Source organism: Jaculus jaculus, chromosome 7, assembly GCF_020740685.1.
Source record: "Jaculus jaculus isolate mJacJac1 chromosome 7, mJacJac1.mat.Y.cur, whole genome shotgun sequence".
NCBI lineage: Eukaryota > Metazoa > Chordata > Mammalia > Rodentia > Dipodidae > Jaculus > Jaculus jaculus.
Window position 1 is genome coordinate 69,930,704 of NC_059108.1, and position 17,469 is coordinate 69,948,172.

General features: G+C 44.1%; 1 protein-coding gene across 6 annotated transcripts in view; it reads right to left on the bottom strand.

Annotated features, from left to right (window-relative positions):
- Homez (homeobox and leucine zipper encoding) overlaps window positions 1–17,469 on the bottom strand; it is a 91,516-nt gene that overhangs the window by 29,629 nt on the left and 44,418 nt on the right. For 4 of the 6 annotated variants that reach the window (XM_045154053.1, XM_045154052.1, XM_045154051.1 and 1 more), the window contains exon 1: window positions 6,879–6,994. The exons of 1 other annotated variant lie outside the window; for it this stretch is intronic. In XM_045154053.1, coding sequence (XP_045009988.1) covers window positions 6,879–6,918 — 40 coding nt within the window. In that variant the 5' untranslated portion in view covers window positions 6,919–6,994. Of the gene's footprint in view, window positions 1–5,968; window positions 5,986–6,878; window positions 6,995–17,469 lie in introns of those variants that run through there. One more of the 6 variants, XM_045154050.1, reaches the window with a different exon arrangement.

Sequence of the window (17,469 nt, forward strand, 5' to 3'; positions counted from 1 at the left end):
AAAACCAGGTGGACAGGTTCATTATAATTTGTAACCAGCTCCTGCAAACTACCCAGAAGCAACCTGCTCCCAATGCTATGAATGTGGGTGACTGCAGGGAAAGCCACTGACTGCTTCATTCCTGAAACACTTGCCAAAATTATTTCCAGAATATTCTGTTAACCATTTTAATTCAGCTCCATATGTAGGCCTAAGAGATGCTTTGACAACAGCATCCTTGACTCTTAGGGGAATTCTATCAGTGTTTATAAATAGTACTTATGACTTGTTAAGGACAGGACAAGATCCTTATATTTGTAAATACTAATGAATTCAGAAAATAAATCTAAATTCTATAAAGTTATAGCAATATAAATATCAGGGGTTTATTTATTCTTTTTATTTTGCTTTTTTTTCAGTGCTGGAGATGGGGACTACTACTTAGGAACTAGTCAAGCCCTAGGGATTTTGTATGATTAAAACAATCATAAACATTTAAGTGTTTGTTAACCATTCCTTTTAACAATCAAATCTAACAAACTGAAGTCCACACAGATCCTAAAGCAATATAGCTTAAAAAATGTCTTACAGAGTTAAATGTAAGCAATGCATAATGGGTAGAAATATATTTATTTATTTAGGTGCTGGGGATTGAACCAGGACCTCATGCAAGCTGAACATATTCTTACCATTGAGCTGTAACACCACCCCCCTCAGAAATTTGAATTCATAGGGGCTGGAGAGATGGCTTAGCAGTGGAGGCATTTGCCTGTGAAGCCTATGGACCCAGGTTCAATTCTCCAGTACCCACATAAAACAGATGCACATGGTGGGACATGTGTCTGTAATTCATTCACAGTGGCCAGAGTCCCTGGAATACTCATTCATTCATTCTATCTCAAATAAATAATACCTTTTTAAAAAGAAATTTGATCCCACTTTTGGCTACAGAACCTTCCCTTTTCAGATGGCAGTGACCCTGGCATGACTCAGGAGGCACCATGGTGCTGAGAAGTGACAGGGGAATGCTCAGCACTGAAATATCTCAATCACACCCTCCATGGATCAGGGTCCATTGCAGAAGACATGGCAGAATGAATGTAAGAGTCAAAGGAAGGGTAGAACTTATAACGTGCTCCTTCAGACACAAAATGGCTTGGATATCCATGACCTCACAGTGCCTGACACTACCTACACAAGACCATCATAATAGGCAGAAAAGATCATGACATTAAAACAAAAGAGAGACTGATTGAGAGGGGGAGGGGATATTATGGAGTGGAGTTTCAAAGGGGAAAATAGGGGGAGGGAGGGAATTACCATGGGATATTGCTTATAATTATGGAAGTCGTCAATAAAAAATATTTTTAAAAATAAAAAGAAATTTGAATTCATAAGTAAGGCAAACTTGAGTTTGAATCCCAGTTCTGCTACTTACCAGTTAGCTGGGTAAAAGTTAGTGAAGTGATATGATCCTCAGTTTGTGTGTAAAAAATGAAGACAGTGGGCTGGAAAGATGGCTCAATGGTTGAAGGTGTTTGTTTGCAAAGTCTGAAAGCTTGGGTTCAATTCTCCATTTATTATCCATATTATCTACCATCCTGATAGGCACTTATCCATAAAGCCAGATGCACAAAATGGTAAATGCATATGGAGTTCATTTCCAAGGGCAGGAGGCCCTAGAGTGCCCATACTTAGTCTCTTTGCCTGTTTCTCCATCTCCCTCAAACAAATATTTTTGTGTGTGTTTTTGAGGTAGGGTCTCACTCTAGGCCAGGCTGACCTGGAATTCACTATGTAGTCTCAGGCTGGCCTTGAACTCATGGCAATCCTACCTCTGCACCCCCCTCCAAGTGCTCCACCATGCTCAGTTTGAAAATATGGAACTTTATATGTAATACTCAACACTGTCTTCATTTTTTATTTTTAAAATATTTTGGGGCAGGTGTGGTGACATACACCTTTAATCCCAGCACTAGGGGTGAGAGGGGGCAGAGGTAGGAGGATTGTCATGAGTTCAAGGCCACCCTGAGAATACATAGTAATTCCAGGTCAGCCTGGGCTAGAGCAAGACCCTGCTTCGAAAAACCCCCCCCCCCAAAAAAGTTCCATATTTTCACCAAGCATCTGCTGCATTGTGCATAGGCAGAGAGAGAGCAGCTATTGTAGATGGAGGTTTGGGGTGTGACCAACTTGAGATTTATCACAGCTCCGCCACTTTCTATAATGCTGCTTGGCCTTAGCCATTTAACTTGTCATAGTTTCTCATCAAGGAAAAAAAAGAGATACCTGGAAAATTCATGAGTAAACTCATAAGATGCTGTTGACATATCTAGAACAAAGGGCTCCAGACACAATACTGTTTTCATTGCTTCAGCTCCATGACCATGGTGATACTTCTTTTAGTTACAAAAGGTAATGTTCCTGAGTCTGGGGAAAGGGGGGTGGGGGTGGGGGAAGTGCAGCAAGGATAATTTTTTTTTTTTTTTTCCCCGAGGTAGGGTCTCACTCTAGCTCAGGCGGACCTGGAATTCACTATGTAGTCTCAGGGTGGCCTCCAACTCATGGCAATCCTCCTACCTCTGCCTCCTGATCCTCCTACCTCTGCCTCCCGAGTGCTGGATTAAAGGTGTGTGCTGAGATTAAAGGTGTGCGCCACCACACCCAACTAAGAATAAAATCTTTTATTTATTTATTTTTAGAATAAAATCTTTTAAAACTGCAGTTTTTAAAATCTGTTTTTGCAGAACACTGATAGCAGGAGAAGCAGCCAGGGCATTTACGAGTTATTCATTCATTCATTTTTTTTTAATTAACTTTAATGTGCTGAGGGAAGAATCCAGGGACTCCTAATAGGCAAGTGCTCTACCAACTGAGCTATCCAGTCCCTGATTTTTATACTATTTTGAGTTTTTGAGAGAATTTCAGAATGTATTTTGCTGCTTAAAAAAAAATATGCCTTGGGCTGGAGAGATGGCTTAGCGGTTAAGCGCTTGCCTGTGAAGCCTAAGGACCCCGGTTCAAGGCTCGCTTCCCCAGGTCCCACGTTAGCCAGATGCACATGGGGGCGCACGCGTCTGGAGTTCGTTTGCAGAGGCTGGAAGCCCTGGCGCGCCCATTCTCTCTCTCCCTCTATCTGTCTTTCTCTCTGTGTCTGTCGCTCTCAAATAAATAAATAAATAATTTAAAAAAAATATGCCGTGACGGGCATGGTGGCACAGAGGTAGGAGGATTGCCGTGAGTTCGAGGCCACCCTGAGACTCCATAGTGAATTCGAGGTCACGTGGGCTAGAGTGAGACCCTACCTCAAAAAAAATTATACACACACACACCTTTATGGGTTGATAGATGGTCTTGCCTGCAAAGCTTAAGGACCCAGGTTTTATTCCCTGTTACCCACATAAAGCTGTATGTACAACGTGGCAGATGCACTGATGTTCCCATTCTCTGTGTGTGGGTGTGGGTGTCTGTCTCTGCTTGCCAATAAAAAAAAAAAAAAAATTTAATATGGCTTTATTCTATGTCAGCCTGAGCTAAATTAAGACCCTACCTTGAAACAACAAAAATAATAATAATGGCTTTAATTAGGAGGAAACTACCACCATAGCAGCTCATTTATAACAAGTAGTGGGGCTAGAGAGATGGCTTAGTGGTTAAGCACTTGCCTGTAAGGTTCAAGGCTCAGTTCCCCAGTACCCACATAAGCCAGATGTACAAGGTGGCACGTGCATCTGGAGATAATTTGCAGTGGCTGGAGGCCCTGGTGCACCCATTCTCTCTCTGTTGCTCTCAAATAAATAAATGACAAGTAGTGCAAACCCTATAGTAACCAAAATCACAGCTGAAGACTACAGTGTCTATTCTTGTGTCTCTATTTTAGACTATATAAATGGAATTAAAGTTAGAGAAGAAAGGTGTTTTAGGGCAGAGGTGGTGTAGTAAGTAGTATCTATTACATATTATTACATTTGCATCCTTACCACAGATGCTAAATATACTCATCTGCTACTTAATCACTTATGAAATATACTCAGTGCAACCCCTTTTTCTCTTTCAGCACCCCTAGGCAGATGGCAGAGAATGAGCCACCTCAAACTCTGTTTCAGTGTTCCAGGGAAAAGTGGACTTTGTAACATTCTGGTTGAACCTAGGCCTGCTTATGTAGACATCAGTTAAAATAAACTAAATACAATCCTGCTCAAGTCCAAGTCCCTCTTTATTCAAAGATCTAAGGACTGCCTGAAATATGTTTTGGTAATACAACTTTAAGAGCCTTGACGACTTTTTGTATGTTTAACTTGCATACTGCTTAACTTTTTTGGATCATGATCCTCTTTGAAAATCAAACAAAAGTTATAGACCCTTAAAAAAATCTTATTTGAAGTTTTTTGTTTTTAAAGTATGACTAACATTCACTTTTGTACTCTGGGGATACACTTATTGTCAAGAACCTCTACTTTAGGGCTGGAAAGATGACTTAGTGGTTAGAGGTGCTTGTTTGCAAAGCCTGTGGGCCTAGGTTCAGTTCCACAGTACTTACAGAAAGCCAGAGGCAAAGTGGTGCATGCATGACATGTGCGCACACACACGCAAATAATAAGGAATCTTTGTTTTTTGACTTACCAATTTAATTACAGCACTGATGGGCAAATGCTTCAAGAAAAACTAGCAACTTGATGTACAAAAAAAAGGAAAACACAAGTGGCACAACCCTGTAATATCCCAACTGTGCAAGTGGAGGCTGGAGATTCATGAGTTCAAAGCTAGCTCCAGCTACTTTACTGAGTTTGAGGTCTGCCTGGGCTACCTGGATTCCTCTCCAAAAACAAAAAAAGCCATGGGTTGTAGCTCAAGTCCTTAACCCCAGCACTTGGGAGACTGAGGTAGGAAGATCTCTGTGAGTTCAAGGCCAGCCTGGGGTACTTAGCTGGGCATGGTGGCACATGAGTTTAATCCCAGCACTCAGGAGGCAGAGGTATGAGGTTGCTGTAAATTTGAGGCCACCCTGAGATTACACAGTAAATTCCAGGTCTTCCTGGAGTAGTGTAAGACACTATCTCAAACACACACACACACACACTCACACACATGGAAAATACAGACTAGAAAACACGATTATGTCTAGAAGGGACAGAAAGGCTGTGGAACTAGTTAGAATGGAAAGGTGCTAAGTAGTTCAGAAGCATGACTTAAATGATCCAGTACCCATTGTCTTGGATACTCCACATTAGTAGGTTACTCTCTAGTGTGACAAAATCATTGGCTTCATTCTGTTGTCTGTGTGCTTGCAACAAGTTTGTGTTTTTCCAAAGCTTGTTATTCCCATGGCTTTTTCTATATATAGTAATGTAATATAACAAGTAAACTATGGGGAAATATTACATTAAAAACTGTTCCTGTACGCTTTTAATCCCAGCACTTGGCATGCAGAGGTAGGAAGACCACTGAGTTTGAGGACAGTTTGAGACTACAGAGCAAGTTCCAGGTTAGCCTGGGCTAAAGTGAGAACCTACCTCAGAGGGAAAAAAAGCAACCAAAAACTATCTGTTGTTGTTGTTTTTGAGGTAGGGTCTCGCTCTAGCCCTGATCTGGAATTCACTCTGTAGTCTCAGGATGGCCTCGAACTCACAGCCATCTTCCTACCTCTGCCTCCCAAATTCTGGAATTAAAGACATGCGCCACCACGCCTGGCCAAAAACTATTCTTATAAAAACTCAGCCACCTTAAAAAGGTGAGACAGGAGGATCACAAGCTTAAGGCCAGTCTGTGGCTACCTCGTGAAACCCTATCTAAAACAAAAAAAGAAAGCTAAGTCAAATCTTTGGGTAGAGATACTACAAAGGAATATATGCTAGATGTGAACAAGGCAACTGTAAGATCGAAGATGGATATTCTGCACTTAAGACAGCTTCAAAAGTGTCCAATCTCACCTTAAAAGTAATCAAAACTAGAAATCACAGTGTCATCTATAGTGACACAATAGAATTACCTAGGAAATGGCAAAGGCTATGCTCCTCATCCTGATTTTAATATGGACCGGGACCCAGGCATTCAGTATTTTAAAAGTTCTGAGGGTGCAGTGGTGTTGGGTTTGAGACTCCCTTGTGTAGCGATTATTAGAAAGTTAACTGGAAACTCTAGTCAGCCGCCTCAACACAAGTCTCGGAATTACAGCAAAAGATTGGTGAAATGAATGTACTTTTCAGCATAACGTTTAGGATATATATGCATTAATTTTCTAAATTCTCAGGCTTGAGAATTCAGTACTGGTGTCTACCTATCCTAATCTTATAAATGGGCTTCAAATACGGGCTTACAGGATTTCCAAAAAAAAAAAAAAAATCTGATGTGATCCCACACTGTTTATCAAACAGGTTTCAGCTTCAATCTTCTGAGTTTAGAAGTCTCCGTTAAAGACGCTGCTTCCTGGTTGGTTTTCTCACTATGGCTGGACTGGAGTCAGAGGGCATTTCTTCTAACCCTTTCACTCCCCATGGCCATTGCTCCCCAGCTCAGTAGGCGTGTTGAGGTCGCCTGGAGATAGTCACGGGGATGAGGGAGAGGCCTGGAAAGGAGACGTTTCTCCTCGCCTCCATTTCACAAGCAGTCCGCCAGGCTCTGAACCGGTCGGAGAACAAAAAGTTGCTGCACTTGGGGTGGGGAGCCCCAGGAGGCAGCGAATCTCAATCCTCCTCCGGCCAAGGGCGTCCCAACCCAGCCAGCCCCGCCAACCCTTCCCTCCCTCCCTGTTACAACACGGAATGGAGAAGTCCGCAGGCGGAAGAGGAGAGAACCCGACGACTTCGAACCTAGGCGTCTCCTCCCCGCGGCCGGCAGGGGATGGAGCTGTGGAGGTCGCGGGCTGGGAGAGGGAGTCCAAGGGGCTGGGGATCACTCACCGCGGTCCCGCCCGGGCGGCGGCTCCCAGCCTCGCACCATGGGCCAGGGCGGGGAGGGGGGGGGTGAGGAGGGCAGGGGGCCTCCAAATGGGAATGTGGCCGCGGACCTGTCGGCCTGCTCCCAGCCCACGCGCGCAGAGGGACAGGATGGCACCCCCCCCCGCCCCCGAGAGTGCGCCCGACCTGCCAAGCCCGCCCAGCTCCACCGCCTGAGGCGCGGCGGGTGGGAGGGGCGGGGCCAAGGCGGCTCGAGTCCTGATTGGCGAATGCTCTGCCCTGCCCCGGGCCATTGGCTGCGTGGGTCTTGGTTCACGTCCGCAATTGGCTGCGCGGTCCTCAGCTCGGGTCAACCATTGGGCGCGGGCCAGGGAAGATGTCCTCCAAGGCCAGGGCGCTACCTCGCTGCACTTAGGAGATTTTGGTTCCCGACATTCGGAGTATGCCGGGTCTGGTATCTCCATCGATTTTCGTTTACTGGACTCCAGCAGCTCCCCGGTGTTTCGTGGGAACACCTTTTAAATACCTTCCTAGTCTTACACCGGAGACACGCCTCCTCCCTTCTAGAGCCCTACTGACCCTCCTACGTCAGCTGTAAATAGTTGAAGCCGCCGGGAGCGAGATCAAGTGGAGCAGTTGTTCTGCCACCCAGACGAATATCCCAGAGAACTCAGAGACCCCCGCCATTTCCGAGGTCCATGGAACACCAGACAGGTGTTCCTAAAGAGGAACACTGGAACTGTCACCTTTCAGCTTCTCGGAGCCTCAACTACCCTGCCCCCTTAAGGAGAATATGGAATTCTGCCCCATATTTAGAGGCTTTGGTTTTCGATCTTAAGAAGTAACAGTAAAGACGAGCTTTTTCACCAAACCATTATCTCACACAACATGCAAGGCTCTACTAAATTTTGAATATTTAGGCTTAACCATCTTGTGGTTAAAACTGGAGAACAGTACTTTCTGAAGTGACTCTTCTGATAAAAACCTAACCTTAGGAGCTGGGGAGATGGTTTAGTGGTTAAGGCGTTTGCCTAGGAAGCCTAAGGATCAGGTGTTAGATTCCCCAGTACCCATGTAAACCAGATGTACATGGTGGTGCATGCATCTGGATTTCGTTTACAGCGCCTGGAGGCCCTGGTGTGTCCATTCTCCCCCCCCCCCCCACACACACACACTCTTTCTCTCTGAGCCTCTCAAATAGCAATAAAATATTAAAAACAAACAAAACCCTACTCTTGCTTATCTTGGTCACTTGGTAGGCAACTTCAGACTGCTGGTATTCCCATCACCCCTAATTATCTACTGTTGCATGAACTCCTGGAACTATGACCAACATAGGGCACCAAGGACAGACCAAAGACGATTTCATCCACACCTACCTTGCTAACCAGTGAGTTAAGTTGGGGTCACTTACAGGAGCATGGACAATTTAGGAACAGCTATATCATTGAAGAAAATGTCTCCCCTGGGGCTGGTGAGCTTTCCCAGTGGTTAGGCACTTGCTTACAAAGCCTGATGCTTACATTCAATCCCTCAGCTTTGCGTGGGCAAAGCCAGATGCACAAAGTAACTCATGCAGCTGGAGTTCATTTGCAGTGGCAATAGGCTCTGACACACCCATACTTAATCCCTCTTTCTTTCTCTCAAATAAACATTAAAAAAAAAAAGAAAAGAAAAGGAAGCCGGGCATGGTGGCACATACCATTAATCCCAGCACTTGGAAGGCAGAGGTAGGACGATCACCGTAAATTCGAGGCCACCCTGAAACTACAGAGCGAATTCCAGGTCAGCCTGGGCTAGAGTGCGACCCTACCTCGAAAAGCCAAAAAAAAAAAAAAAAGAAAGAAAGAAAGAAAGAAAGTCTTCCCTAACTGCTTATATGACCTCAGCCCCTTAGTGAGAGAGGGGCCTCATAAGCCCCCACCCCAACTTCCTGCTTCTATTTGGGGCTGGGGATTTTTTGTTTGTTTGTTTGTTTTTGTTTTTGTTTTTCGAGGTAGGGTATCACGTTAGCTCAGGCTGACCTGGAATTCTCTATGTAGTCCGGGGTGGCCTCGAACTCACGGTAAACCTCCTACTTCAGCCTCCTAGTGCTGGGATTAAAGACATGTGCAACCATACCCCACAGGGCTGGAGATTTGTAAATCTGTTCCTTCCTTGAAAATAGCGCCCCAGTCAGGTAATCACAGCTGCTGTGAGTGCAGAAGGACAATAGCCATGTCACACCTTAAGAAACCACTGACAATCTTCTCATTGAGTTCCTGTCAATTGGTGGCAGTTTCGCACCAGAGTTCACACAATTAGCATTACCTTACCTTCTGTTTTTACAGAGGTATATTTGGCTATTTCGTGAGATATTCTAAGAGTCAATCTCAAGGCAGCCAGAATTTCCCTTAAGGTGGGATCATAATCTAACATGTGAAGAATGACTTGATGCCTGTTTAGAAATACTTGGTTTTAAAAAGAATGAGTGATTTTATTTGATCTTTAAAAAAATAAAGAGGGCTAGAGGGATGGCTTAGAGGTTAAGGCATTTGCCTGCAAAGCCAAAGGACCCTGGTTCGATTCCCCAGGACCCACATAAACCAGAGGCACAAGGGGACGCATCTGGAGTTCATTTGCAGTGGCTGGAGGCCCTAGAATGCCTATTCTCCCTCTCTCTCTCTCTCTCTCTCTGACTCTCTCAAATTAAAAACAAAACAAACAAACAAAAAAAAACAATGACAAAACTACTTCGTCAGTACTGTACTCCAAAGCCTGGAGCTCTTTCAGAATTAGCAGACATCACAAACCTGTTTGGGCGCTGAGCCTCATTTTCCATTTGCTAGCTCTTTATTTGCCCCATCTCCCTTTCCTATTTATATCTAGTACTCATTTTCAATTGCTAATAGCCATATTGTTTTTACAAGTTTGACAAAAAGTTTTTATTAATATTATTTACTTATTTATTTGATAGCAACAGACAGAGAAAGAGGCTGATAGAGAATGGGTGTATCAGGGCCTCCAGCCACTGCAAACACACTCCAGATGCATGCGCCACCTTGTGCATCTGGCTTATGTGGGTCCTGGGGAATCAAGCCTCGAACAGGGGTCCTTAGGCTTCACAGGCAAGTGCTTAATTGCTAAGCCATCTCTCCAGCTTGACGAAAGTTTTTTTAATTAAAAAAATATTTATTTGAAAGCCGGGCGTGGTGGCGCACACCTTTAATCCCAGCACTCGGGAGGCAGAGGTAGAAGGATCGCAATGAGTTTGAGGCCCACCTGAGACTACATAGTAAGTTCCAGGTCAGCCTGGGCTAGAGTGAGAGCCTACCTCAAAAAACCAAAAATAAAAATAAAAAAAATAAAAAATAAAAATAAAATTATTTGACCATGGGAGGGAATACATCCCTGATACTGAAAACTTAAAACAGGGGTAGTCATGAGCCCTAGGGGTGTAATGTCTGCTGCTGTCTGGCTAAATGTATATACTATACTTACCAAACTGCCCAGTATGCACTTCTCTTAATGTTCATACCTATATATTAATGCTAATCTCACTTTTGGTAGAGAACCTTCTCTTTTCAGATAGCAGTGACCTTGGGACGACTCAGAAGGCATCATGGTGCTGGAAAGAAGTGGCCACCACAGTGATCAGTACTGCAATATCTGTATCACACCTTCTAAGCCTCAGGGTCTATTGCAGAAGAGGTGGCGGAAAGAATGTAAGAGCCAAAGGAAGGGTAGGACTCCTTACATGCTCCCCCCAGACACAAAATGGCCTGGATATCCATAACCTCACAGTGCCTGACACTTTCTACATAAGACCATCATAAGAGGAGGAAAAGATCGTGACATCAAAATAAAAGAGAGACTGATTGAGAGGGGGAGGGGATATGATGGAGAATGGAGTTTCAAAGGGGAAAGTAGGGGGAGGGAGGGTATTACAATGGGATATTTTTATAATCATGGTAGTTGTTAATAAAAAATTTTTTTGAAAAAAAAAATTTATTTGAAAGAAAGAGAAAGGCAGGCAAAAAGAGAGAATGGACACACCAGGGCCTCTATTCACTGCAAATGAACTCCAGATGCAGGTACAACCTTGTGCATCTGGCTTTATGTGGGTACTGGGGAATCTAATCTAGGTTCTTGGGCTTTGCAGGTAAGAACCTTAGCTAAGCCATCTCTCTAGCCCTTGGTTTTTTGGTTTTTTTTTTTTTTTTTTTTTTTTTTTTTTTTTTGGTCTTTGTTTGAGAGAAGACAGGGTCTCTCACACAGTGGCCCAGGTTCACTTAGAACTCACTAGGTATACTAAACAGGCCTTGAACTTACAGCAATTTTCCTGCCTTGGCCTTCACAGCACTAGAATTACAGATCTGAGCTATCAGTGTCTTAGTCAACTTCTCATTGCTGGGACAAAATACCTGATAAAAGTAGAATTTAAATGCTTTTTTTTAAGATTTATTTTTATTTACTTATTAGAGACAGAGAGAGATAGTGTGAGAAGGACTTCTAGCCACTGCAAACGAAGCCCAGACGCATGCGCCACCATGTGCATCTGGTTTACAATCAATCTGGGTCCTTAGGCTTTGCAGGCATGTGCCTTAAACGCTAAGCTATCTCTCCAGCCCAAAAGTAGAGTTTAGCTTGGTGTGGTGGCACATAGACCCAGAACTCGGGAGGCAGGGGTAGGAGGGCTGCTGTGAATTTGAGGGCCACCCTAAGATTACATAGTGAATTCCAGGTCAGCCTGGACTAAAGTGAGACCCTATCTTAAAAAATTAAAAAAAAAAAAGCAGTTTATTTCAGCTCACAGCCCATCAGGTGGAAAAGGCACGTCAGCAGCTGATCACTTGCAGCACAGTGAGGAGGCAGAGAGCTGTCCAAGACCCTGGCCTGTGGAATGGTGCCTCTCCACAGTTAGGGTGGGTCTTCCCACCTCAATTAACCTAATCCAGACAATCCCTCACAAGCGATTCTAGGTCCTGTCAAACTCACAATCAGTACAAGCCATGCAACCAACCTTGAGAGCTTGTTTGGAGGTTCTTGCAGGGGAGCACAGCTACTCCTATACCCTTGACCCAAGACCAGTCCTCATCCTCTTTGACTGAACATGCAGCTTTGGGAGAGAGGCACATGGAGCAGTGAGAGAGGAAGGGGGCACCCGCCTAGCCAGCCAGGTCAGCCGAATCAACCCTGGCGATCAATGGGATGACAGATGTCACAGCCAGATCGTCCTTGTTTCCCAATCAGTATAATCCATGCAACAACCTACAACATTTTGTTATATAACAAGGCATCAGGGAAATTATCTTTTTAAAAAATTTTAATATTTTATTTTTTATTTTTATTTATTTGACAGAGAGAGAGAGGGAGAGAATGGGCATGCCAGGGCCTCCAACCACTGCAAACGAACTCCAGATGTGTGTGCCCCCCTTGTGCATCTGGCTAATGTGGGTCCTGGGGAATCAAACCTGGGTCCTTGGGCTTTGCAGGCAAATGCCTTAACAGCTAAGCCATCCCTCCAGCCCAGGGAAATTATCATAAACCTAAACAATATGATTATTCTAGAAGACTGAAATACCTTTAAAAAATTATTTGAGGTGGTGTGTATTACACATGCTTGGTCCTTCTACCTCATTTGAGACAGTGTCTCTAGTTCATGGCTTCATTGGCAGTCTTCCAGGAAATTCTTGTCTTAGCTTCCCTTCTCCCTAAAGGAACACTAGGATTTCAGAAGCCCTCCACAGCTTCCAGCTTCTACTTAGGCTCTGTAGATCTGAACTCAAATATCCGGGAGTTAGGAGGTAACTTCTTTACCCACTGAGCCAGCTCCCCAGCTATAAGACACTCTTCTTCCTTCCTTTTATTCTTCCCACATATGTGGAGGGAGGCGGTGGGAGGTGTTCCATGGTCTCTTGCCACTGCAATCAAATGCCTATCTGGCTTTATGGGGATGGCTAGGAAATTGAATCCAGGTCAGTAGGGTTTGCAAGCAAGCACCTTTAAAGGCTGAGCCATCTCCCCAATCCTCCAAGATGCCTTTTAATTTGTGTGTGTGTGAACACACACATACACACATGGGGTGGGGCGGGGGGAGAGGTAGAGAATGGGTGTGCCAGGGCCTTCAGCTGCTGAAAATGAACTCCAGACCTTGTACAATCTAGCTTACGTGTGTACTGGGGAATTGAAACTGGGTCCTTTGACTTTGCAGGCAAGCACTTTAACTGCTAAGCCTCTCTTCAGCCTCCTTTTTATTCTTTATAGTAAGCATTATATAACCATGACAAGAAAAAGCTATCAAAGAGCATTTATCAAAAAAAAGTATAAGCTGGGTGTGGTGGTGCAACCTGTATCCCAGCACTTGGGAGGCAGAGGTAGGAGGATCACCATGAGTTTGAGGCCAACCTGAAACTACATAGTGAATTCCAGGTCAGCCTAGGCTATAGGGAGACCCTATCTCAAAAAAAAAAAAAAAAAAAAAAAAAAAGTATAGAAAAAATTCTATTGTTTTTCCAGATTGGTAATGCTTTTCTTAACAACATATTTTGAGAGTATGGGCATTTTAGCGCCCCTTCACTTTGTGCATCTGGCTTTACATGGGTACAAGGAAATCAAATCTGGGCCTATAGGCTTTGCGTGCAAGCATCTTTAACCTCTGAACTGTCTCCCAGTCTTTTTTTTTTTTTTTTTAAGGCAAGGTCTTGCTCTAGCTCAGGCTGACCTGGAACTCATTCTGTAGCCCTAGGTTGGCTTCATTATAGGTGTGAATCACCATATACTTGGATGAGGTTGGTAAATTTTTTTGTTTGTTTTGAGGTAGGATCTCACTCTAGTGCAGGCTGACCAGGAATTTACTAGGTAGTCTCAGGGTAGCCTCGAACTCACAGTGATTCTCCTACCTCTGCCTCCCAAGTGCTGGGATTAAAGGTGTGTACTACCACAGTAGGCTAGGTTGATAATTTTTGTTAGTTTTTTGAGATTTGTTATTTGCATTTTTCCATTCTGAAAAACTGCTTTGTGCCCAATTTTGTATTTGTACTTTTGTATTTTTTTTTTTCTTTTGAAATGTTTTATTTAGGGGCTGGAGAGATGGCTTAGCAGTTAAGGTGTCTGCCTACAAATCCAAAGGATTCTGGTTTGATTCCCCCAGACCCACGTAAGCCAGATATACAGGTGAAGTATTTTATTTATTTGAGAGAGAATGAGAATGGGCACATCAGGAACTCTAGCCACTGCAAACAAACTCCAGACATATATGTTACATTGTGCATCTGGCTTACATGAGTACTAGGGAATTGAACCTGGGTTCTTAGGCTTTACAGGCAAGCATCTTAGCTGCTAAGCCATCTGTCCAGCCCTGTATTTTTTTTTTAAAGGGCCTCCAAAAGTTGTAGACTTCTAGTACCCTGAGCCCTGGATCTTACCCTGGAATTAACCAAATGGTCCTGGTCAATTTCTGTCCCATTCAGGGGAACTCTACTGTAGCTTGGTCTCCTCTTATAAAATACCAGAACTAGAGGGAGCCAGAGGGCTGACTTGTTAGAACTGCAAGTGTTGTGAATTTGGGATGGGCTTGAAATAGCAAAAGCCACATTACAAGTACTAGCAAAAGAAAAGTTCAGCCGGGCGTGGTGGCGCACTCCTTTAATCCTAACACTCGGGAGGCAGAGGAAGAAGGATCACTGTGAGTTCAAGGCCACCCTGAAACTACATAGTGAATTCCAGGTCATCTTGGACTACAGTGAAACTCTACCTCAAAGAAAGAAAGAAAGAAAGAAGGGAGAGAGGGAGGGAGGGAGGGAGGGAGGGAGGGAGGGAGGGAGGGAGGGAGGGAGGGAGGGAAAGAAAGAAAGAAAGAAAGAAAGAGGGCAGGCAAACAAGCAAGCAAGAAAGAAAGAAAGAAAGAGGGAAAGAAAAAGAAGTTCATACCTACTGCCAAACTGAGATGCGTGTCTGGATAGCCTCCACTTACCTCTCCTTGTTAAGTGTCTGTTCCTCATACTGACTCTTCCCTTCAGCATATCAGTTTCTTTCAGCATGCTATCTGCAGTGACATCACAACTCAACTATTGTGACATAATAAGGAAGCATATGATTATATTCCAACTAGGACTTCCCTGTTAGGACTGCCCTTATCTCATTATTACATTGTAGCTCATTGGATTCTTTCTTCAGCCAGATGATACAAAAATCAATTGTTAGAACTTGATTAAAAAAAATTTAGATGTTTATTTGGGATAAAGAGAGAAAGAAAACAGAGAGAGGGAGAATGGGCATGCCAGGGCCTCCAGCCATGGCAAATGAACTCCAGATGCATGCACCACCTTGTGAATCCAGCTTTACGTGGGTACTGGGAAATCGAACATGGGTCCTTAGGCTTCTCAGGCAAGCACCTTAACCACTCTTAAGCCATCTGTCCAGCCTCAAATCTTAAAGACTTAAAAAAAAAAGTTTATTCATTTATTTGAAAGCAGAGGGAGACAGAGTGTGAAGAGACAGAGAAAGGGAGAATGGGTGTGTCAAGGCCTCTAGTCACTGCAAATGAACTCCAGATGCAAGTGCCACCTTGTGCATCCAGCTATGTGGATACTGGAGAGTCAAACCTGGGTAGTTAGGTGCTTCAGGCAAGCGCCTTAACAGCTGATCCATTTCTCCAGCCCCTATAACTTGATTTTGGAAAAAAAAAAAATTCTAGGTAAAGTCTTACTCTAGCCCAGGCTGACCTGGAACTCATTCTGTACCCAGGATGATCTCAAAACTCAGTGACCCTACCTCATCTTCCTGAATGCTGGGATCAAAGGCGTGTGCCACCTTGCCAGGTTCTCTTTCTTTGCATCAGCCAAAGGGCTTTACTTGTCCATCTAGTGCCTAAGGAGCAGAATGTAACTCAGAGGGGCACCTAAAGAAGGGAACTGAAGCCAGGCATGGTGGCACACACCTTTAATCCCAGCACTCTGGAGGCAGAGGTAAGAGGATCGCCATGAGTTCGAGGCCACCCTGAGACTACATAGTGAATTCCAGGTCAGTCTGGGCTAGACCCTACCTCAAAACCACCCCCCAAAAGAGAACTGAGGCTGGAGAGATGGCTCAGCAGTTAGAGACATTTGTTTGCAAATCCTGATGGCCTGGGTCTGATTCCCCAGTCCCACATAACACCAGACGCACAAAGTGCCACATGTCTGGAGCTTGTTTGCAATGGCAGGAGGTCCTTGGTGTCCATACTGTCCCAAATTAGTAAATAAAAATATTTTAAATATAAAAAAATCCGGTGTGGTGGTGCATGCCTTTAATTCCAGCACTTGGCAGAGGCATCTAGTGAATTCCAGGTCAGCATAGGCTTGAGTAAGACCCTACCTCAAAAAAAAAAAACAAAAATTAAATCAATTAATTAAAAAGGGAGGGGCTATCCTGTCTCACCAACTTTCTCAGATAACCAGTAACTAATATTCCTAAGGTTGCTACTAATCAGGTCCTCATACACCACCTAACTCTATCTGGACCTATGGTAAATTATAAAAAAAATCTCATTCAGGGGCTGGAGAGATGACTTAGTGGTTAAGCACTTGCCTGTGAAGCCTAAGGACCCCGGCTCAAGGCTTGATTCCCCAGGACCCATGTTAGCCAGATGCACAAGGGGGCGCATGTGTCTGGAGTTCATTTGGAGTGGCTAGAAACCCTGGCGCATCCATTCTCTCTATATATATATCTGCCTCTTTCTCACTGTCTGTCGCTCTCAAATAAAGAAATAAAAATAAACAAAAAAAAATTTAAAAAAAAAAAACTCATTCAGGATGACACTGCCCCATATAAAAACAAAGGGGCACTGCCAGGCACAGGCTGGAGCCTTCAGGAGAGGGACCTGAGCTTCCAAGTATGGCCAAGGACCCCAAGCTACAGGAGGTCACACCCTCTCCAAGCCCAGAACACCTGAACTTAGGCTGTGTCCAGAGCCCTGTGACCTTTGGCCAGTTGCCTAGGAAACTCCTTATCAGCAGGCAGCCTTCAGAGTCCTGAGACCCTAGATCACCTGACACCACCCCCTACCCCGTTCATTGCCTACGTGCTACAATGAATGTCCCCATAGGCTACTTAGGCATCAGAAATAAACTTGGTACATCCAATCCCCTTAGTGTCCTCCCCTCCTCCCTCAGATGCTTATAAACCAATTTCACTAACAATAAACTGAGAGAGCTGTTAAAAAGGGGAGGGGGGGCGCTAGAAAGATGGCTCAGCAGTTAAGGCAGTTTCCTGCAATGCCTTCAGGACCTGAATTTGTTTCCCTAGTACCCATGTAAAGCCAGATGCACAATATGGTACATGCATCTGGAGTCTGTCTGCAGCAATGGGTGGCCCTGATTCTCTTTGTGTCTGTCTTCTACCTGCCCCTCTTTTTTCTCTGGTAACAAACAAAAACAACAAAAAGCTGAGCATAGTGGCACATACCTTTAATCCCAGAACTTGGGAAGCTAAGGTAGGAGGACTGCTGAGAGATGGAGGCCAACCTTAGAGACTAATTTAAGGTCAGCCTGGGATACAGCAAGATCCTACCTCAATAAATAAATAAATAAATAAAATATAGATTTAAAAAAATAAAATAAATGGGCTTAGTGGT